This window comes from Anser brachyrhynchus, assembly GCF_964034855.1.
Source record: "Anser brachyrhynchus genome assembly, chromosome: 1".
NCBI lineage: Eukaryota > Metazoa > Chordata > Aves > Anseriformes > Anatidae > Anser > Anser brachyrhynchus.
In genome coordinates this window covers 124,126,993-124,151,235 of record NC_137694.1, presented here as the reverse complement: position 1 = coordinate 124,151,235, position 24,243 = coordinate 124,126,993, and the positions used below count along the sequence as shown (strand labels likewise).

At 34.2% G+C, this 24,243-nt stretch overlaps 1 protein-coding gene across 23 annotated transcripts in view; it reads right to left on the bottom strand.

Annotated features, from left to right (window-relative positions):
* The window catches only part of DMD (dystrophin), a 1,241,121-nt gene that overhangs the window by 377,036 nt on the left and 839,842 nt on the right, over positions 1–24,243 (bottom strand). For all 23 annotated transcript variants that reach the window (XM_080576230.1, XM_080576221.1, XM_080576232.1 and 20 more), the window contains 2 exons: positions 23,168–23,317; positions 5,385–5,549 (listed from right to left, as the gene is read on the bottom strand). In XM_080576230.1, coding sequence (XP_080432356.1) covers positions 5,385–5,549; positions 23,168–23,317 — 315 coding nt within the window. The remainder of the gene's footprint in view (positions 1–5,384; positions 5,550–23,167; positions 23,318–24,243) is intronic.

The window sequence follows — 24,243 nt, the reverse complement described above, 5'->3', positions numbered from 1 at the left end:
CTGAGCATCTCTTCTCTGTCCACTCCTTAAAATGCAGTGACTCACACTTCTCTTCATTCCCTCCATGTGCTCCTTATCACCTACATCCATCGCAGTCCCCCTGAAAAAAATGTCTTTATTCCAAATGTTGTAGAGGAAGTGGCAGTTCTGAGGCAAAAACGTGGAGGAATCCAGGTCTTTATCCTCCTCCTATGGTGGAGGTATGCTGACTCTTAAGGCTTTTCGACGATGAGAGATGGAGAAGCAGGCACCTCTGCCTCCCTTCCCCCTGCATATCCTGGGCTCTCCAGAAGAGTTAAGGAGCACCATCAGCAGACATTTGTGCAACCTGTAGGCAAGGGTTGTCTGTTCAGGTTGGAACAGAGCATCTCCAGCTCCTCTTAAAAGAATTGAATTAGGATCAAACTCAGCAACCCAGGCCATTTGATCCCAAAGAGTAATTATTGTAAAATAATTACAAATGCTAAAAATTTGTGGGAGTGTTAAATGCAAATCAAAAAAAAAAAAAAGGCAGTAGAGAAAGAAAAATGCTGTTTGATATATACTTGTGCAGAATTTGAGAATCTAGTAGACAACTCTACATTTAAAACATTACTTGAAATGCAAAATTTAACAAAATCTCTGTCATGGAACTATAATCACAAGACCTGTATGCCTAGCAAACAGCATTAGTCACAGGCCAGAACACAGTTCCCTGTAGAAAAATTTGAGAGATGAAATTCAAAGAGCTACCATCAAAGAGGATATCTTTCAGACACTCGGTCTCAGTCTGGCCTATTGCTAGCAAGATCTTGAACATACAGTCAGGGAACTCCAGTCAATCTGCAACTTTCCAGAGATACATTGCAGGCCAAAGACATTTCTTCAGAAGCTCTACATTACCTTTAGGTCTTTACCTCTGTTAAGGAGGCTTTGTTTTCATAGGCATATGCAGAAAAGATAACTAATCTCAGAATAACATGTATATGAACTGAATGGAAACTCAGGCAAATTCTAAAAGGCAACGACTGAAAATGAAATGGCAACCTTCTGCTCAACATTGAGTTCTAGTTATACAAATACAGGCTGTAACTCAATCTTTATACCTTGGATAAAGATAACTATTTCAAAAGAATTTGCTCTTTGGAGAAATATTTAAATAAAAGGTTAAAATTTGAGTGTGGGATGGTTTATTTTTCTACATGTTGTAAGTTATGCATTTCTGCATTTCCTTTAAAAAAAAAAAACAACTTAAATTCAGTACACAGAATGAAACTGAAGAAAAATATTTTTTACCCAAAATACAATTAGGAGGAGATAATAAATCCAATATTCAAACAGTTTTCATAGGAGACTGAGAAAAGAAACATGCAATAACACAAAGATTTCTTAATTCTTTTGTGCAATACGAGCCAGTAACTTTAGGCATTCTTTCACTGAAATGCTTTTTGTTCCTACTAAAGTTACTGTACTGGAACCAGAGCTAAAATGCACCTTCTTAAACTATTTCAAAGATTACTTCGGTAGTTATTTAAATACTGAAGTTACACATACACTTTTACTTACTGATTTTCCTAACCAGTGCTAGTTTTTATTTTTCTGGTTACTAGGCTGTAACTAAGTTCTCATTTTTAGTTTCCATTAATAAGCAACCTTTCTAACTCATTTCTTCCTTTATGCAATTTGCTTGTGCATCCATATGAGTTTCTGACCCATTGCTCAAAGCTGTGTCTCCTGGTGGCAATGATCTGTCACACCACAGCTCATGTTTTTACTCTGTAGTCACATATTACAATGCTACCCTCCAATTCCGTAACTATAGATACCCTAGATGTAGTTAAACAGGCAGAGTCCAGCAGTCACAACACAGTAGACCATTGCTCTTGACAACAGATTAAAAATGTTCCTGACAATAATCGTTAGATTTTGTTATTCACTACAATTTTTCAATTTCGAGTTCTCCCAGCAAGTGAATGCTCAGTAAAGATACTGATTATGAGGAATGAATAAGGAACAGAAAGCAGCATTAAAAAAGTAAAATTATTGTGATGAAATACATAGACATTAAAAAAAATAAATAAACAAACACTAAAACCTACATGTAGCTGATTCTTGCTTTTTCTTTCCTAAATCTTTCTTTCTGAAAGTTTGGCACTGTTCAGGTTGTATTAACATTTACTCTGTTTTGTAGATTGCAATCATCTATATACTAGCAGCATTTTCAGTTTTGAACTAGGCTTCTGAGTTAAACAATCATCTTTGAAAACCTTTTCAATAGATCTGTTATCTATTATAGGTAATGCTAATTACCTGTTTACTTGGACTCTGTTACGAACAGAGAGTAGCTCATCATACATGGTGGTTTCAAAATCTCAAGTAGGCTTTAATAACTCACTAATTTCTCATTAAATATCTATACAGTAGTAACTCTACTAAGTAACTGGTAACTCACTAAATAACAGTAGACAAAGGAGTCCTGATTCCCAAGACTTAAAATAACATCTGTAGAGTATATGCTGCACTAATGTTGTTAATGAGTTAATGATTTCCATCTGCTGTAAGGCCATAAAGTTTCTAACACTTCTAATAGATTGTGGCTCTTAGAAGTGAACGTCCTTATACTATTTAAAATCTCTATATAAATCTTTTCCATTCAAATTACTCTGAACTATTTTCCCAAATAAATATCCTAGAAAATAAAAGAAATAAGAGCGAACCTAATGGCTGAGAAGGAATGGGAAGAACATTACCATGCGTAGTAAAGTAGTATGAATAGCAAAATAGTATGAAGAATTGACAGAATTTTCATAAAAGTCAATCATAGAATCATAGAATCATAGAATATCCTGAGTTGGAAGGGACCCTTAAGGATCATCAAGTCCAACTCTTGATACCGCACAGGTCTACCCAAAAGTTCAGACCATGTGACTAAGTGCACAGTCCAATCTCTTCTTAAATTCAGACAGGCTCGGTGCAGTGACCACTTCCCTGGGGAGCCTGTTCCAGTGTGCAACCACCCTCTCTGTGAAGAACCCCCTCCTGACGTCAAGCCTAAATTTCCCCTGCCTCAGCTTAACCCCGTTCCCGCGGGTCCTGTCACTGGTGTTAATGGAGAAAAGGTCTCCTGCCTCTCGACTCTCAATGTCTCAATTCCAATCTGTAAGCCATTATGTAAGCCATATGTAAGCCAAATCCTATAATAGGAATAGTCAGGTTTCTCAAGGACTGACATGGGCCTGGTCTTTTTGATTCAAGTGCTATATTTACAATTTCAGCCAGCAGTTTTAAACCTCTTCTTCATATCTTACAAGTTTTTAGAACACCAAATAAGATTCTTTGTAAATTTTCTCATTACACCTCTTTTGTAAGAGTGTCGTCAGTAACTTCAACAATGATTCAGTACGCACATGCTTGACCCGGTGCAGGACAGCATTTTAGCATGGATCGGAAACATGGGTTTAAAGTCAAGTATAAAATTGTATGCTGTCATGAATAGGCTGCTTTCTTGAATTATATACCCCCCCCCTTTTTTTTTTCCCGTGTGTTTTGTCAGGATAAACAGTCTCAAAACTCTTATTGTGCTTATTCGTAACCTTAAAAAAAGTTATGAAAATCCCATTTGCTTTCAGAAATATTTAATACAGAACCTTTAATGCAAGAGATTCTCTCTTTGAAGAAAAAGACAGTCTGCATAAACCATCAGTCAGCAACACTTTAAGATATAAGCCTATTTCTTTAAAACACAATCCAGATAGATAGCATGTAGATAAAAACTGATAAGCTTATAGCCCTTACAACAGTATAAACAACTAGCTGTTTGAACTCCAATCAGAACTGATCAAAAATAAAATCTAATGATCTAAATTCATCTATGAAAGAGGTATGGTAGGGCCTCTTTCAGAGAGGTTTACTTGCCTCCCTGGAGCTCTTCATTATTCCCCTTCCTCTATGAACATGCAAGATTTCATCCAACCACTTCAGGACTAAAGTTTACTTTTTTTTCTATTCTGTCAACAGTGTTTCAAAAATATTCCCGTGACATCACCATAAGAGGACTGAAAGAGCCAAGCAAAACATTTCTTTCACAAACAGTAGAAAAAATAATATTCTTATAGTTTGCCAGTTTAGCCCTATGTTTATTTTATACAAACGTTAATGATGGAATAATTCTAGAAATAAAAGAAACAGAATGAAAAAGAATATAAAAAAAATTGAAGAATTATGTTTAAAATAAATATTTTAAACATAAATTTAAATACAGAAAATAAGCATAGATAATTTTCTTGAAAGCAAAATTCTATCATTCATTCAGCATATATACAGACATTTGCAGAGCTATACCAATTTTATCTTTTAAAAAGGGAATGAATGTCACCACTGAACTCATTCTGTCAATTATAAGACTACAACAGGACTTCAGATTCACTGTTCTACATAATATGATTGTATGACATAAAAAGAGTTTTGGCATTAAAACTGTTGCATGAAAGAAACTAAGTAAATTTAATAAATATGCTCAGCAAAAACCACGTCTTCAGAAGCAGTTATTATTCCATTTCATCCAAAGCAAGAAAAGTTTTAAGTATTTTTTTTTTCACTGAAAACTGCAAGATGAGAACCAATAAAAAACAGTGTCTATTATTTAATTTTTATTTAGGTGATGGTTAACTACTATAAACCAAATATTTCACGTATTTCAATAAGTTGCTGTATGCTAAAATATTTCCCCAGTCACTTACATACAGACAAATAATGCAAAGCCAAAAGGTCTGAGTACATACTACCCAGCAGGCCCCTTTAGTCTAATCAGTATATTTCATCCTTAATTTCTTCAGCTCCCCCCACCTGTGAGTTTTTTTATACATAAAAACATATCAAGCATTAGATTACAAATATTTTGTTCACAATTACTATACAATCAGTTTTATTGATTTTTATTTTATTATTTTATATTTTATTTTTTTATTATTACCTGTGCAGTTAGATATTTTTCCTTGCAACATGTGAATAATGATAGGGCCCTAAGTATTCTGATTTTCAACTAGTCAATTAATGAATTAATTGAATGAAAACTGTTTAAATAGTCCAAAACTGATATTATCATTTTAATCTTCATATTAAAATTTGATATATTAACTTTTGGGGCTATTCTTTCATGATTTGGTATGGCTTTTTTTTTTTTTTTTTTTTTTTTTTACATTTCACCTTTGTTCTATCACTATCTAGTGAAAAAGAATAAATGAGCTTGCCTTAAGTCATCAAATTTTTCTACAACAATTTTATTGAACTATTGCAGACTTATGCCTCAAAATTACATTGTTAATACAACCTATGCAGCTAATGCACCAACTGACTTTTTGAACATACAATATCCAAATTCCTTTTTAAAACAGAAGAAAATTTACCTTAATATCAAAAGCTCCTGGCTGACCCACTTGGTTATAAAGCTCTAGCTGGTTCTTCACAGGTGTTACCCACAATGTCAGCTGATTTAGTTGCTGATCAAGTTCAGTGAAATCCTTTAGCAGAATCTCTATTTCTTTTTGCTTCTCTGGAAGATCTTTGGACACCTGAAAAAATACCAGAAGCTGTTTTAGTGGTAAGAAAATAAATAAACGTAAAGCAATTTAACATTACAAACACATAAATGGATACAAAAGGTTAAAATAATATTAAATAAAATAATTTTATACACTTGTATGAAAAAGGGAAGAAAAGTCTATAAACACCAAATTGTTATGGTAGGTATCTTGCCAATCGGTAACAACAATCTCACTCCTATGAATAAACATATCAGACTACTCGTTTTTGTTATTCTACTATTTCATTTGCAGCACATAAAATGTTTGTTTTCTCAGTATATGTAACTGCTTAAATGGTCAATTGTTAATCAGAGAGAGCAACAGGGAATATCAAAACATGAAAGTGACCATTTGAATGACATCTAACCTTTCCTGACCTATTTGATCTGCAAATTTATAAGCATCTGTTTTCGGACAAGGTGTTTTTAATTGTCAGTTGAGTCCACATATGCATGAGCAGATGCATATAGTGAAGGAAAATAATGAAAAAAATATGCTATCAATACTGATCAATTCCTTAATTTGCATTCAAAGTAGTCAGTTTCTAACTAAGCACATTCTTTTGCTAGTATTAGAAATTAATAATCAGTGAATGACATAGCTAAAATCTCACAACACTGAAGCATTTGGAGTGAATATAAGAACAGGTTGGAAATAAATAATCCAATACAAATCTCCATGCTGTCCTTCTCAGCATGTTTTCTATAGATGGAGAGGTGAGGTATCACTATACTACACTATTAGCAGCATTGCAAACGTATACCAGGGGAGAAACCATCTATACTTAAAAACAAAACAGAACAAAATATAACGACAGCAAATAAAGCTCCTAGACAGGGGTTAGAAAAGATGGCAATTAATTACTAAAATCAGTCAAGAAGTATGGTTAGTTTTTCATATGAAGAAAATGAGTTTTCCTGATGTTCCTTGTTTCAAAGCACAGTTTTTTCGTTTATTTGCTTTTTACTAAAAAAAAAAAAACCACTCTTAAAAGTAGCAGAACATGTGTTTTCTGATGTACACAGTAAAATACAAATTCCCCGTGAAGTTAAACTATTAACAGAAGAATTGCTATCACGTTGCCCAGCTACAAAAGTATTACTGATGTGTACTAACTCCTAATGATGGTATTTCATAGAAGACAATAAATCAAAATACATCAGAGATATGAAAACAATTAAGGTTACTGAAAAAACAGCTGAAGGAGTGGGAAGAAAACAAATGTCTCATGGTGTGTATATTTCTTTGCAAATTTAGTTTGAAAATACTGATTTGTAGGTACTAAAATAACCCTTCTACATAAATTCGGCATATGATTTATTACACCATACTTAAGTGATATTTCTAATTCATTAACTTGATTTACCATATGTTAAATTACCTCTGTTATTTGCTATAGCCACTCCATAATATCCTATTTAATAAAAACTGACCTGTGAGTCAAATCACTTTTTCTATCCCCCTAATCTTGTTAAATATAACAAAAACTCTGCTTTTCCAGTATGGCCCCAGATATGAAAGAAAACAATTAAAAATGCATTCATTTCCCTTATGTGTTCACTCAGTATCTATGCAGATCTTGGCCTAATTTCACAGAAGATTAGTTTCATCTTTCTTACATCTTCTGAATGTTAATTTCAGTGTTTAGTAGCTTTAATATTAACGTATACAAGTTCCACAGAAAACCTATTAAAAGCAAATAGGTAATCATAGGCAGATAAAAATCCAAGCTAATGAAGCTAATGTCTGAAGATCTGAAATTTAAATTAATCTGGCTACAATCAACATTAATCAGTTATATTGGGTCTATCAGAAGATAGACAAATTAAAATTTGTAGAGTTTTCTGGAAAAAAAGAGGTTACATGCTAAAAAAATATTCAATCTAGGAACACAGAAGAGAAAATGAGGTTTTGTTGATGTATTTTACTTACTTCAGCATACAGTTTCCAAAAGTAATCACACATACAGAAAAAAAAAAATAAAAGCAAACTAGATCCCACCTACCCACCTATACTAAAAGTTAAGTTGCAGTATAAGTAAACACAGTCTCTTCTTACAAATTGGCTCCTGGACTAAAATTATAGCACAACATATGATTATAATATTTTGAGTATATAAATAAAATCTAGGTCAATATGAATCGGTTCATTATATAGAGAAATTTAATGCCATCTAAAATTTAAAGATGAACAGCAAATAAAGACGGGACTTCCCTCAAACTTAGAAGGTTAAGGTAAGCATGTAAGAAACAGATTTTGGCTGGACATTAACAAAGGAATATTTTGTACAATCCATGTAACACATTTCATACTGTTGTGTGGAAAATGGATTCTTAGATCTAAGGAATTTTGTTTGTTTTTTTTTTTTTCCTTAATTCTGGCATCAAACAGTCATGCTGGCTAATCAAATTACAGCCTAATGAGTATAAGGGAATTACAAATTCTCCCATCAAGCCAGGGTACTACTGCAGACTGTCTCTGGGGAGACAGCTTATTTCCAGAAGCGTAATTTGGGAAAAACTCCATGGAGTAACAGACACCAGTATGTTTGTTGGGTCTCCTGATTCATGCCCCTTCTGTTGCACAGGAGGACACACAGAGTTCAGATCCTCTAGAATTTTCTATACCTTTTAACTTACAGTCTTTTCATCCAAATCCAATCTATTACAGGACCTTCTTGTCAAGCTGCTTCAGGTCCTGGCAAGCTGATTGTTCACAGCTCCAGAACTCCCACCCAGAAGTTGGGATTCTGATGCCAGTGGCACAGCCATCCCACTGTCCTGTCACTGGACTCTCTCTACTACTTCTTAGTTCCCAGATGCCTCCGGAGAGGAGTGATCAATAGCTAATGTCTCACTCCCATGCTCCTTCTTGTATTTTTTTACTTTTTGGCTCCTTCCTTCCCCACCCTGCTTTTATTCCTTTGTTGCCCAGAGTAACCATCTGGTGCCTACCCAGTTTAAACCCCTATAGTATCTTATTTCATTCCCTTCTATTTAAGAAAGACTGTTTGGTTTCATCAGAGGAGGAGTGACATCATTTCATAAGTGGCAAGACCAATAGGAACAGTGGCCATAAGGCATCACCTGTGGAAGAGTAAAAACAGGATAAACATGTAAGATGTTTTCCCCAAAATCTGCCTAAACTAAACACAGGCCTAATGAAAGTAAAAGTGTTATAGGCTGGCAGGGAAGACAGGGTGAAAAAGACAAAAATAAAAACAAAAAAAATAGAAGAAGAAAGAACAACTTTAACTGGGACAACTTTCTAAAAATTTAGCTTCATTTTTTGTTTAGAAATTATTTTCAACTTTGTCTTATTTGGCAGCAGATCAACAATGAAAACATACCTTGGTTTGCAACCAAAGGAAAAAAATAACTTTCAAAGTGCAAATGAAAACTAAAGTATAGATTATTCCTTCAAAGAAAAAAAAAATGATTTCAACATCAAAGCACTGTATAATTTCAATGATGTGTCAAAACATTAATCTCAAAGTATGTGATGCATCTAAAATTTTGTACTTTAGTTCAAATGTTAATTAAGTTAAATTAATTGGCAGCTTAGTAACAGAATAATAGGAAATATTTACGTTCTAAATCGGAAAACAGTAGATCCTAATTTTACAAACTGACACTAGTCTTCACAATACTTAGCATTATTCTTCATCTTAAAATGTCAGACCATTTTTTATTTAATTAGTCTTATGTATTTTGTTTTCTAATCATTTCATTAAAGTATTAAAAGAATGCAAATAAATTACCAGCATAAAAACAATAAGATGTCTCTCTAAACATGAGAATACTCTGTCAAATTTAAAGTAATAATTTAAAAGTCTAGATCTTCATATAATATTTCCATTATTTCTCCATAGGTATTTCTCCATAAGAATTCCTATGAAGAAATTCTAGAATTCCTATGAAGAAATACACGCATTATTTGTTTCTATTCCATCTGAACCTCACATCTTCAGTGGCCTTCCTTCACTGGAAGCCTAAATGATCCACTCTTAGGTTCTTTCCGTCCCCACCCCAATGTGACCACTTTGGTACAAAAACATACAGTTGCTCATCTTAGCCATATATATCTCCTTCGTTGTTCATAAGCTCTGTTTTTCCACTGTTGCTTCTTATTTTAGCTTTAGATATATAGGTACTTTTTAGTCTATATTCATAGTTGTGTGCATACAGTATGTGATGAATTAGAGCTGAGCAGATGGAAAGGAATATGAATTCATATGATGATAATAAATATAAAGGAAGGAAGAAGTTGTATAAGGTAGGTCTCCTGATGTAAAATCATACTCTGTGGTCCCCGTTCTGTTTAATTCCTTATGAATATCCAGAAGGCAGATTTCAATACCAATAATTGTAACATCTGCAGAGTTCGATCCTGTAATAGGAACAATACTCAGAATGAACAAGCTGAAACTAATTAGGTAGAGATAGTAAGTAGGAAGGAAAGAACAATTGGGAATAGTTTTGCAGAGGTCAGAAATGTTATTGCAAGTGAATGAACTTGATAAATCATAAAATTAGTAAAGCATCACTATTATCAGCAGCTTTCACCTGATAAAAGTAAGGAAAGCTATTGAAGTGGCTTCAAATGACCAATGTGTGATTTTGAATACTTCCCTTCTCTCTCACAAGTCAATATCAAGGTCATTTCCTATTTACCTGAAAGGACCAAAGAGAAGATTGTGCTGTTACTACCTAGCTGCTTGAGAATACAGATGAGGAGATGCATCTCACCAACATGGCTTTTGTCAAAAAAGAATACGGATGATCTCCCTAACATGAGAGTGAGTAGAGGGAGAAGAAATCCCAAATCTCCAAACATTTAATAGCAGTGTAAATATGTTTCCTACCCAATTTATTCACCATCTCTTCCCCCACCTCCCCCAAATACTAGATAAGGTAGCCTCCTTTCTCTTGCTAGCTGTCTCACCAACCTCTCAACGGAGCAGCACTTATAATGGATCTTATTTTGATGAATCTGACACTGTATTTAAATTTCACTTTCCTGATATGTATAATAAGATAAAATATAATAATGAATATAAATATTATTATAAATATAAATATAAATATAAATATAAATATAAATATAAATATAAATATAAATATATATATATATATACACTGTGGGGTGTCTGCGAAGGCTTAACAATGCTTTTCTTGTATTCCTGGCTTGGAAAGGTCCTTCTAATATGCAAAGCACCTTGTGAAAGTGGTCTTCAATTGTACAATAACTGGTATTGTCAGGTTTCAAAAAATCCACCACTGTTTGCATACAGAAAAGTGAAGAATGTGTAGCTTTCCATATGAATTGCTTTCCATAATAAATGTGAAACAAGCGCCAGCTTTTGCTTTACTATCCCATTTTTGTTAAAATACAAATAGAAGGAAAAAAGACAGGTGACTACACTGCAGTCAGCCCACAGCATAACTGGACTGAAAGCAGGTTTTTGTGTTGTCCAAGCCAGGAATTAGAAAATAAAGCAAAAACTAAAGTCATAAAAAGCATTAAATATAAGCTTTAATCCCAATTTATCTATATATCACAACTGATGCTTCAATAACACTAGTAAGATGATTACATAAAACAGCAATTCTTACAGCCGCTGTTCAGAAAGTTTTATCTGCTTAAAATCACCTTCCCTAGAGCGTGTACAAAAGAATGATTTAAAATAGAAGGGGAGAACTTAATTTTTATGCATCATTTCTTCATGAAAAACAATCATTGTAAGAAAGAGTTTCATATAAGTTTGGTTTAGGATGCCATTTAGTTAATTAACTGAGCCATTTTCATTAGCAAACTCAATATTGACTTTAAAACAAAACCTATGTAATTCCTTTCGAGTGATGAATATTTATGAACCATGGTGTCTGACAAATGTGGAATAAAGGCTATCTACTAGAGGAAGATGAAAGCAGTCTACTAAAAATACATACAGAATTTTATTTTCAATGTCACCAGTGTTTCATATTTCCCTGTAAGGGAAAATGCCCCTGTAAGGCACATGTTTTGCAGGCTTTTTTTTTTTTTTTTTTTAACTTCTTAAGTAGGTATTTGTAATATTCACAAGTTTTATTTTTATTTAAAAAGAAAAAAAAAAAGTCCATTGATGCAGATGACTAAAGTAATCCACAAATGCAATGCACCGAATATTTTTCTGCTTCATCTGCCTGTCTAGCTTTTTTTTTAAAAAAAAAAAAAAAAAACACAGACAAACAAACATATCCCCCCAACCCAATGATTCATTTTGTTTTTCTTACATGGTAATATGATGATTTATATCACAATCATCTGAATATCTATATGCTTTAATATTTATAACTAATTGACATTCATTCTGTTGTGTACTGTCCCAGTGATCTTCCTTTGACAAGGGCATTTTCTGAGCACAAGACCCTCCACCTAAATCTTTGTTGAATAATCTAGTCCACAACTTTCTTTTATTTATCCCTTTCTTTGCCCCATACTGAATTCCAGAATTCCAAAAGAAACCATGAAAGGTTTACAATATGATTCCTGCAGCCACTCTTAATGAAGGATCTTCTGACACAAGACAAAAAAAAATTAAAAAAAAATCATCATACCGCAAAAAGACCAATCTCTTCTCACAGCTTGGCAAATTGAACACGCTAGTCCTATCTCCACTTTGGTCATTCCTTGTGACAGAGTCCTTCCTGTCTAATGCTGTGTCTCATCATCCTTTTCGGCAGCCCTCCTTTTTAAGAATTATGTTATCTGATTGCTTTACTTTCAAGACTATGCCCAGTACTGAAAGGTTGACTTCCATGTGTAATCAGCTCACAGTGGCAATCAGTCAATAGCTAATTAAGCACATGATACTTTCTTCCATGCTGTTGCCTACATCTGAGGGAACCTTCCCAAAACTGCCAAGAACTTTCTAAAAACTGTCATCTGCCTGACAAGCAAAATGAAGCCAAAAGGCATTGCAATGAAACAATTTACAAATATTTATACATGTAGTACCATTAGTACCTTAAAATGCAATCTATAAACTTAGTATCATTATTGGGTTTGCTCACAGAGTCCTTTATAGGAACAACAACAAAAGATTGGCGTTTTGCTTGGTAGATGAAATGGATATAACTGGAACTAAGATTTGTAACACAGCAATAAAATCAATATGAAACAGCAATTTCTGGTATAAGACAAATATGTTCTATAATTAATGTACAGAAAAACCATATTATATTTCCACAATAAATAAACAGGGGTATCTTTTGCATTATCTTTGCACAGCGTTGATAAATTTCAATGGGATGGAATTTTGTCTACAGCTATTTGTAGATGTAACAGACCTATTTATGGCATTTCCTAGCAATGATGAATTTATTCTATTAAAAATTGTAGAAAAATAAAAATATGGTGGTACTCCAGTTCTAGTGAATGATCCTACCTAGCAACTACTGAGCTAACATGACTGATAGAAAACAATTAACAATTTGATTGGTTTGATTAGTTTAATTTCATTATCAGTTGGTTTTCAAGAAATATCTGTTTACCACTTTGAGAGAGGTGACAACTTTTCATTTTTAAGAAACATGCAATTAATAGAAAAGTTGAGAGTGTGGAAGTTACTTTAGATAAACAGTGCTCAATGTAGAATTAAATTCAGTATCATACCAACAGGCAATTCTCTGTGTAATGCTGATGCTGAATTTTCTAAAAGATGTTTTTTAAATTCTGAGAAAAATGGCTAACAAAAGGCAAGGGAAGAAGAAAGGGGAGGTTTAGCTTTAAGGCTATTTCAGACTATTTAGTTTGTGAAATATTAATCATATAGGCTTGTTGCAATACAGAAGGACCTAAATAAACCTATAAACTATAAGCAGCAAATAGTAAAACTTTGATTTTATATTCCTACAGTCTTCCTTGACAGAAATGCATGAAAGATCTGACATACAACAGGAGGGTCTGCTGGGAACTGATAGAAAAGTCCAAATCACTGTAAGTGACTCATTGCTATGTGAGAGTATGTGAATCATTGGTCACCACCTGTGAAATATCTCTTACATATGTGATTATTGTAGTGCAGAAACGTGATAGGATTTGCTTATCATGCTTTATTTGAAATCAGGTATTTCAGCTAGATCAATACTACTTCAATATAAACTGTCAGCACAAATGTCTTTACAAAACATACTTTTTATACCCGAAGTACTCAGCATAACTTCTTAAATATATGATAAATATATTCCAGATTCATATCCCAAACACAAACAAGACAGAAATTTCCTCTACTAAAAGATGCCATAAAATATGTTGGCAAGATAGTATTGTATACATACTTACATACATATATTTAATCATGATTTTATAGTCTCACTTGCTAGTACAGACTTTTTTACCCCCTGTGGGATTGTATTTCATAAATACTTTTTAAGTCTTTGCTTAAAGTTTAATATGAAAAGAACACAGAAGCAATGTGGCCTTATGAAGACACATCTAAAGTCTACATGATTAATATAAAAATAAATAGAAATGTTTACTTCCTACATATCCTGTGCATATTTATTAAATTTGCGAAGTCATCTATATAACCTAGCTCATCCTCACTTGAAATTTAAGTTTATATATTCTAAAACTTTTGAATTTGCTATAAATTACCTAAGTGGTCCCTATTGTAAACATTGCTTGAATAGCATAGCATAGCATAGCATAGAGCAGGACAGAATACAATAGTTGGAAGAGACCTACAAAGATGGTTGAGTCTGACTGCTTGACCACTTGGGCTATCCAAAAATTAAAGCACATTACTGAGGGCATTATCCAAATGCCTCTTGAACACTGACAGGCACAGGGCATCAACCACCTCACTAGGAAGCCTGTTCCAGTGTTTGACCACCCTCATGGTAAAGAAATTTTTCCATTGTCCAGCCTGGAGCAACTTTATGTCATTCCCACATGCTCTATCATCAGATACTATGGAGCAAAGTCTGGTGCCTCTCTCTCAGGTTCATCTCCTCAGAAAATTGTAGAGAGCAATGAGGTCACCTCTGAGCCTCCTCTTCTCCAGACTAGACAACCCAAGAGCCCTCAGCCTCTCCTCACAAGACAAGTCTTCCATCCCTTTAACTAGCTTTAAGGTCCTCCTATGGATGCATTCAAATATCTTAATAGCATTTTTATACCATGGAGCCCAGAACTGTACACAATATTCAAGGTGAGGCTGCACCAACACTAAATACACTGGGAGAATCACAGCTCTTGACTATGGCTATGCTGTGTTCAGTGCACCCAAAAATGTGGTTTGCCCTCTTGGCTGCACTGCTGGCTCATGTTCAGCCTACTGTCAAACAGCACTCCCAGATCCCTCTCTGCACAGCTGTCCTCCAGCCACTTGTCCCCAAAACTTGGCCACTTGGAGTGAGAAAAGTAGAGACTTGCCATTTTGATGACAAATAGCTATATTAATTCAAAAAGAACGTCAGAAGATTACAGAATAGAGTAAATGATAAGGAGTCCTGAGGGAAATAGGTGTAGAATATCTCAACTTCAACAGAGATCAGCTTGCTGATCTCTTCTCTCTGGTGACCAGCGATCAGACCCAAGGAAATGGCGCAAAGCTGCAACAAGGGAGGTTCAGACTGGGTGTTAGGAAAAGGTTCTTCACTGAGAGGGTGGTTGGGCACTGGAACAGGCTCCCCAGGGAAGTGGTCACTACACCAAGCCCACTGGAGTTCAGGAAGCATTTGGACAACCCTCTCAGACATATGGTCTGATTTTTCGGTAGTTTTGTGTGGAGCCAGGAAGTGGAATCAAACCTTGTGGGACCCTTCCAACTCAGCATATTCTATGACTCTATGAACAGTCTGCTGGCTCATCAGGACATACTTGTCAAATGGGGATGGCTTCTATCACTGTACTGATGAATTTTAAGGAGTGAGGTAAATCAGCACAGACCCAACCGACCTGATCTCAATCTTCACTGCGGTCAGAAGTAAAGACAAGTTTGAAAAACCTTTACTGATCCTGTTCATGTATATTTACAAAAACAAATACTGCAGAATTTCCTAGTGTTCTGAGGTCGTAATTAATGAAGCAATTAATGAAGAGAAGCTTTGTTACACATTTTGGTTAGCAGTGATGAGTGATACAACAGGTAAACTAACTTCTTGAGAAGAAAGAGAGCTATTTACCATTCCAGTCAGGTCTTCAGGTGCAACAAATAAGAGCTTAATTTAAGCAGAATATTTTAGATGTTACATTTCACAAAAATTCCGCAAAGAGCCAATCACCTTAATTATTTGAGACATTTGATACGTTGTTTGTTTGGTTGGTTTGGTTCATTTCATTTTTAGAATGGTTGGTTTATATTTTTTAGGAAGTGCAGCAACAGAAAAGAAGAGCAGTAGCATGTTGGACTTTTCAATGCAAAACCCCAACATGTAGATGCTTGAAAAGAAATTGAGATGCATTTTATATCATAGTGGAAAATGAATTTTCCAATATCATATCCAACCTCCAGCTTTAATGCTGTACTAATTTAATGCTACAAAACAATCAGAGAAAAGGAAGAACTTTGTAAAGTGAGAAAAGATTTATCTCACATTTTCTACATAACTAATATAAATTTCTGGGTAAAAGTAAAACTGTTCACTAGCTCTGGCAAGTTTTGATAGTTTTACAAAAATAATAATACTAATGATGCATCAGGAGTTCTCAAAATATTTATTCAAAACACTATAGTGGTTATTATCTCTTTTGAGGAAGCTAAGCCAGCTTTTTGTCTTTTGATAATGTAAGTAAAGATGTATTAGGATTTCTGATTTGAAAAACAAATTTAGATATGGATATTTAAATTTTGTATCTAAAGTAATAAGATTCAGGAGAGTCTTCTATGAAATAATCAAAAGATTTATTTTTCAAAAATAGACATCTATTTAATGTTAATTACCCATGGTAATTTATACATGTTTAGCACAATGTTGCTTTGTAGGCAGAAATGGATATTCACACGGAGTTTTTATCTGAGAAAAAAAAAGTGTGGTAAGTAGGACTGTTGAAGGTTTTCTTATGTAGATGTGTAAGATTTGTACAAGATGGTTAGCTTTTACTACCTCTAGAAACATCACAAATTATATTCATAGATGCTTTGTAGGTTTACAGGTAAGAAAGTAAAACCATGTGTTCCTCACTACTGTTTTATATAGAAAACTGCTATTTATGTACACTGGAATTTAACAAGATAAATGCTGTGGCACAGAGAGAACTTACTAGTAACACATGCTGTGGAAACTTCAAAAAATAAGAGAACAATTGCATTCTACCCGAACACCCAACCCTTGCAGAATTTGTTGAACCTCTTTCACGTCAAGTGTGGGAGATTATGAAGTCATACAAATCCTCCTCTCATCTTCTGAGGTGAAGTCACAGGAACAACTGATACAGTAAATAGGGAATGACTGGGATCAACAGAGTAGCTGTTGGGGTGACTGTGAAGAATGAAGAAAGGAGAACAGAGGATGCTCAACAGACAACCAAGATATACTATTTTTATAAATGCCACAAGAAACCCATTAGGAACTGCGCGGTATTTTCTTGTAAGCAGTTCTTTGTTTTTCTGTAACTTTTTCCATGTTGATGAATGACATGGACTGAAATACACAAACAGTACCATGATGAACCTCCAACTTATCTATATTTGACTGTTTAAAATTATTATGTTTGCTGTCATTTATTGTTAGGCTTAAAGCACACCTGGAAAACTAAAAGTAAGGTAAAATAAATAAAGCTAGAATCTAGATTGTATAAAGAACAAAGAATCTTAACTCTTCTAAATGTACTTAAAAACTTGTCTCAATGGAAATTAAGAACAGCCCTTGATATGGTGTAATTATTGCCTGATTGCTGCAAAAACATTTTGAACATCATAACTTTTTCCTTGAAGGGACTTCAGAATGATTAATTGTTTCAAATGAGAGTAAACAACATACTGTAGTAGGAGAATATTTATTAATATTTAACAAGAGAAAGAAAATTGATGGTGTTATTAACAAAAAGAGAGCAATCATATATTTCTCTGCAGGACTCCAGATTTAACGTAAAACAGTGCTACTAACAACTTTTACAACATTTTAAACCTTCAGAATGTTGCAGTATAACCAAGTAATTTATTTTTACAATATTCCTATGAGATAGGGGGTTGCTCATAGGAAAACAGAGCAGCTGGAAATTTAAACAACTTTCTTGGTATTTCCAGACTGTGGAAAGTGCCAAGATAAAAATGGTCTCTGTAAAGTACCTTACCCAAATATACCATCTATCAGGGATTTACAGCACTAAAAATTTCCTTTTTCTGATGCTGTGCTACTGCGTCTATTTATTCAGAGTGTTTTATCATGTGTGAGGAGGATGCAACTTTTTGTTTGTAAACTACTTTTGCCTCAAAGTTTTATTGGATGTAACAACTATGTGTTTTCCACTAATACCTTGAATGACAAAAACGAGCTACAAAGCTACTAGACTTGAGACCTTTTGTAGGACAAAAAAAACAAACACCACCATCAATAATAATAATAATAATAAAAACTTAGAATTTAAACTGAAAAGGCAGCAATTATATCAAATCCCTTTATATATATATATATATATTGTAAAATGCAGTTCTTGTAAAAGAATTGTAAAAAAAAAAAAATCAGTGAGTGTCATACCACAGCAATATTTACCTCATTGGAATCTCACTTGCATTGTCTTCGGAGTCAAATTTTCCAAATTTTAAAAAACACTGCATCCAGATTTTAACTTTATATCAGATTAGAATTGATTTGTTAGTATAAGCCTGATTTGCTATCATCTTTCATTTTATAGATGGCAAATAATAAAATCTTTCAGTCTAAGATAAACCATTTCATTTTCTTCCATCTGCAGTGAATGTGTATACTTATATTGATTGTGGACACTCATAGAGCTATTATGACACACCTCCTAAATGACTTCATCTAACTAAACTTCTGAAAACAAACAAACAGATGTCTCCTGTCTCCTTATGTCTTATGATAGTCTCCAGTTCTTTTTGACAGTGGTCATTAGGATGACTTACAGTATAGCATGTAAAGTGGAACAAAAACTGATGTCTGAAGTCATTAAAATGACTAAAAATGCCTTTGATTAGCAAGTAGGCTATAGGGCCCAATTCCTAATGTGGTCTGTCTTCTATAACACATGCAATCCACTGTATCCAAAATAGCTAAGAATCTCAGTAGTTTTAAATCGATAAAGCCAGAAAAACTTCAGTGTATGTAGCTTAAAAGAACTGAAAAGGGCTTTTTTACCTGCTTGGAAATTGGAAATAAAACTGGCATTCTTATTAGGCTACAAATGCTTTAATCTCATTTCAAATCAAAAGCACAGAAATCAAACTGTAGCATTTTTTTTTCAAAGATCCCTTCCCGTCCATCCCACAAACAATAATAGTAGCAATCGTAGTAGTTTCAACTGCAAACTCGAACTAAGTTGCAATAACATGCTGAAAATTTGATGTCATCACAAGTAATCTGTGAATAATTACTACTCAAGGCAATCTACATGAACTATAACCTTGTTATGACTTTGTCTTCCTGCACTTTCTAGGTCCATCTGTTTTTCTCTGCACCTGGTCAACCAAGCAAAGAAGACCTATACTTCGCCTGATGGTACAGAAAATGTTCACAAATTATAGCCATGTCACTCCACTCTGATTTCTTTTTTGTCTATATAGCACAACAAATTGATTTGCTGTGGCAGTAAACAGTGAAATGGTCTCTTCAGTGTCTAGTAATTAGTTCTAATAGTAGCAGACAAATTAAAAGGCAGCAAAACAAAATGTCTCCATCAGGCACTTATAATAACCTTCATAATACATACAGTAGATGTTGTGAAGACTAAGGTGGATAAATGAGAAGAATGCTGATTTTGGCATCCAGCTTACTTTCGGATAATCTAGCTCATCCCTCTTGGCTGACACCAGACCAAGAATATTATTAAAGAGTAATAAACTCCTTCCAGCAAACCTCTGATTCCATGGTTCACTGGTCTCAGACCTAATCTATCAATCCATTTACTGCACACTAAAAGGTAAAAAACCCATTACAGATCTGTTATATGCCCTGGCAGGTGGTATACGACAAGAACTGAATTCATCACAAACTGAAGTGCCTAGTACCCCTTTTGTATGCTTTGAAGCGCTAGGTGGTTAGCTTACTTGGCTATCACAGCAGAAGATACTTTGAGCTTTGAAAATAAATGAAAATTCTTGATGTGAAGACATAAAAATGGTTATAAAACACTTCATTTTTCATATTATTAAGACTTCACAAAGACAGAGTTATTTTCATTTTTACAAGAAATACTGGCTTTGGAGAGGGTATAATAAGTAAAACCAGGCTAGAATTTAAAAGTCATGCTTTCAAATGTGGGCTTTAATCTTCATTCTCTGCTTAAACTGTATCTGAGGTAGTGGCCTATTAGAATCACTATTCAATAAAGGTGTCTGAAAAAATGTCATTTTAAATTTATGACTATATAAAGGAAGAAAAACTCTTCATTCTCAAGGTCATCAGCACGTGATATAAACACCTAAAAGCAAAGACAATACTGAAGCAAAAGCAAAAAAAAAAAAAGCTTCTTTTATGTGACTGCAATTCCTTTCATACTCAATTTCTTTTCTCGGCTTATTTCCATTGCTGTAGGGTAACCGTTTCTTTGACTCTAAAGAAGGTTTGAACATGACTTATTTCAAATATGTCACCTTGAAGGTTAAAACTCACAGTGTTGTCACCCCTTCCACTGTTTGGCAGATCAAAGCAAAACAAAAATTTGTCATGAACTTAGGAGATATTTGGCTACATTTTCAACTGGTAATTTTCGATTGTCACAGCTTCTCTAAAGTAAACAGAATTACTCCAGCATTTACCAAATAAGGAGCTACCTTATGTTATTTATGTAACTGTCAAGTACATTTTGTATTTTGAACATAATATCATCCTGCAAGATGAGCTAATCAGAAACAGTAGATTGTTGCACATTCCTTCCTAGCACAGATGCCAGAAAACAAAACAAATAGCTGGAAACAAAGGATTCAAGCTTGAGATATACTCTTAGATGGTAATGGAGGGACAGAGAAGCCCCAGAGGAATCTGTGCTGATGAGGCTTGCCCACTGGGCTTTGAGGAACAGGAAAAATATATCCTCATCAAAACAACTGACTACAGAACCATCCCGCTACAGTGACCTACTGAAGATCGCCTAATATAAATATGCCAGAGCTGTGAGGTTTGGCTCGCAGTAAAATCTGTGTGGGTTGGTCTTTTTTTTTTTTTTTTCAGTGCTTACGGATCTGTAACAGAGGGACACACACGTTGTCTTCCTTCAGTTAGGCCTGCTGACTTTCCATGACTCCTAATTTTTGTTACAGACCCTATTGTTCCATAGATAAAACTAACAAAATTAATTCCTTCAGCAACATAAAAACTTACCTGTTTTCCTATACAAGCACTGAGTGCTATGTAAAAGAAAAAAAATATATATATTTTTTTTCCCCTTCAATTTCCAAAAGAAGGCAGAAAATGAGAAGAAAGAGGAAAATATTTAATATTTTCATTCATATTGGGACAAATCTAATGACAGAAAGCCAAAAAAAGCTTCTAACTTTTTTTTATTTTATGGTGACCTTTCAAGATCATCTGAGAAACAGAACACCTTGAGAGAAACATTTGTAAATCTCACTTAACATGTAAGGATTTGAATGTCATAATTTTCAAACTCATTTTCTGTTTATTAAAAAATAAATTGCATTTTCCACATCCTTTAAATTCAGCAACTAAGGTAGAGTGAGCACTATTTTGTTTTATGTATTTCCATAGGTAGACAAATAAAATTGAAATAGTGCAGTTCAGTAATGATCACAAAGAAAAGTCCAATGTTCTTGGTTTAGTCCCTTTTAGCTAGAAATGAAGTTTTCACCTGGTAAATTCCAAGCTTAATGTCTTGCCAGAATCATTACTTAGGTCTGTTGCAGCTTGTAAAGAGAACGATTCACTTTGTCCACCATATTTCATACAAACCTAATACTTTCAACAGCATTCATAGTTATTTGGATTGCTCTGCCTATGACAAGTAACCTGGATATTTTCTCTACCAGCAAGCAGAAAGTGGAAGTACGTAAGTTCTTAGATATGACTTTCATACAGAGACAAATTAGTTTTTCTTAGAATATTAGTGCTATTTTACTTAAAAATAAAAGCAAACAAACAAAAAAAACAACACAACAAACAACAACCACCACACATATTTTGCCTGAAAGCTAATGATTTTTTAATATTACAGCACAGATATTCAAATCATGGTTCTTAAATTCAGCCACATATATCCTCATATAAGCTAGTAAATAGCACTAGTTTTGATCTTGAAGTGTTCTGAATTCTTTTATATACACTGACTTCAGAAAACCATTCTGTAGAGAAAGAGATACTTCTGTCCAAGCACCTAAATAATGATTTACGCACCCAACTCCAATTTTATGAATGTGATCAATATTATCCATTTTTACTTGAGCCATTAGCCAACAATCTGAAACTTGCCAGACTGTTTCTGTTAAGTAGAAGAAACTAATGAGAATTCCACATCAGATAAATTCCTGTTTATTTACTAGAACTGTACTTGAAATATCAATTATGTGAACACAGTTGAAACAAAAAGACAGAACTCTTAACCAGAAACTGTAGCTTGTCTTTTCAGTAAGGTACTCAAAAGATCCATTTTATCTCCTTTTCTTTTCACAGATAAACACAGCTAATCCCCCCCTACCCCAGCATCCTGGTGACTGTGCCATCAGTCTCTGGGGAAATCCTTCAGCTGCATTTTCTAGATTCTACATTGACCTGTCCTGACCAGACTGATCCATACTTTGTGTGGTGGTCCTTTAGATAACGCTTTCTACCATTTCTGCTACACAAGGTCTGTATGGAGAGCACTCTTGAACCATATCTACTATTCATTATCAACAGTTTCCAACACAAAAACATGCTACTTCAACAATAAGGAACAACATAATCCTACCTTACTTCTCTCCATTGGTATGGAGATCCTAGAAAGCAAAATGAGTGGGACTTTGCTACACTGAAACCAGAACTCAAAACTCATGGTTGGAAGAAGCATAGTAGAAATTGAATCAGTAGTTGCAGCTTCTACCCCAGTGTTGGGGAGAGGAGAGAACTAGGAAATGTTTCTAGAAAAGCAATAAGCTATTTGCTACTGCCTCTCACACACCTGAGTCACAAAATTGGAATATTTGCTGTACCCTTAAAACAACCAGGCTACAAAAATGATGCTCCGCATTCTGCCCTTAAGCAGCAGACCTGTAATTTAGGGAGTTAATTTGGATGCAACATCGCTTCAGGCACTCATGATCTTGTGTTGTTACTGTTTCTCACAGCAGTGTATTGCACACATTTTTCTTCCACAGGTTCATTATGTGTACAAATGTCTCTGCAGGTTCATCCAGAGAAAAATAATACATAAGAGAAAATATATAATGCAAATATTTGCTGCAGATTAAAATTTCATATCACAGTTACATCACTAATATGTCTAACCTTTACGAAGCGATGGTTAGCCTCCTTCAGTGTACTCTCAAGCTTATGTTTTCTGTCTGGATCCAGTGATGCACTTCCAAGTGCTATTCCACCAGAGTCATTTAATCGTTTCAGTATTCCCTTGTGTGGCGGCAGCTCTTCAACTCTTAACTGGAACAGACAAATACATCAGTTAAGATGAACTGTGGTAGAATTTTCAGCTCTCTTATCTTCACCCTTATTGATTTGTCTATCAGCTAAAGGAGTAAACTCAATTCAAGATAAAATAGCCATGGCTTTCTGAATATAGAAGGGCAGAAACCCCAGAAAGAAACTGTGTTAGTGGATCAAGCCTACAGAGAGAGATAAACCACCAAATAAGGTGTTTCTCAGGATATTGATCACTGTTGTATGACAAATTTCCACCTCTGGATACTCATTAGCTCATGTATACGGATATTAATGATCTTTCAATATGGTAAAAAGCATATTAAAGCCCACTTTGGAGAAGGTCTTTTCCATGTTCTGTGCTGTGAACACAATCACCCAGACAGTATGTGGTGAAAAGCCCTCCTGTCCAACCTCATAATTAAAAATATTCATATATACTCATAGAAACATCAAGTAAAGACAAAGAAAGCAAGACACCATCTAAATGTACCACTTCTTCATCATGTATGTAGTTACTGCAAGCTATCATCAAAGTAACTCGATATATCAAGTAAGATAATGCAACTAAAAGATACATCAACACAATCAAGCAGGTATTAAATAAGCCACAGTGCATTATTCTTTGCTGCATCAGAATATATTCTCTTGTGTAGCTCCAAAAGAAAAGATGGAATGTAAAAATGAGCTACAAATAATAATAATAATAAATGCTAGCACCTTTAATTTTGGACTACTTATTCCTTGGGAATGCTACATTTGGGAAATATTTGTATATAAATAAGAAGTGGGAACTTCATGGATCTAAATAATCAGCTTAAACTTCAAACTTTTAATCGTGTCTGGAAATGATAAGATGCATTTAACATCCCATAAAATTGCATCTTTGCCTTCATTCTGAAATCCCTGGCTATGGAGGCAAGGCCTCA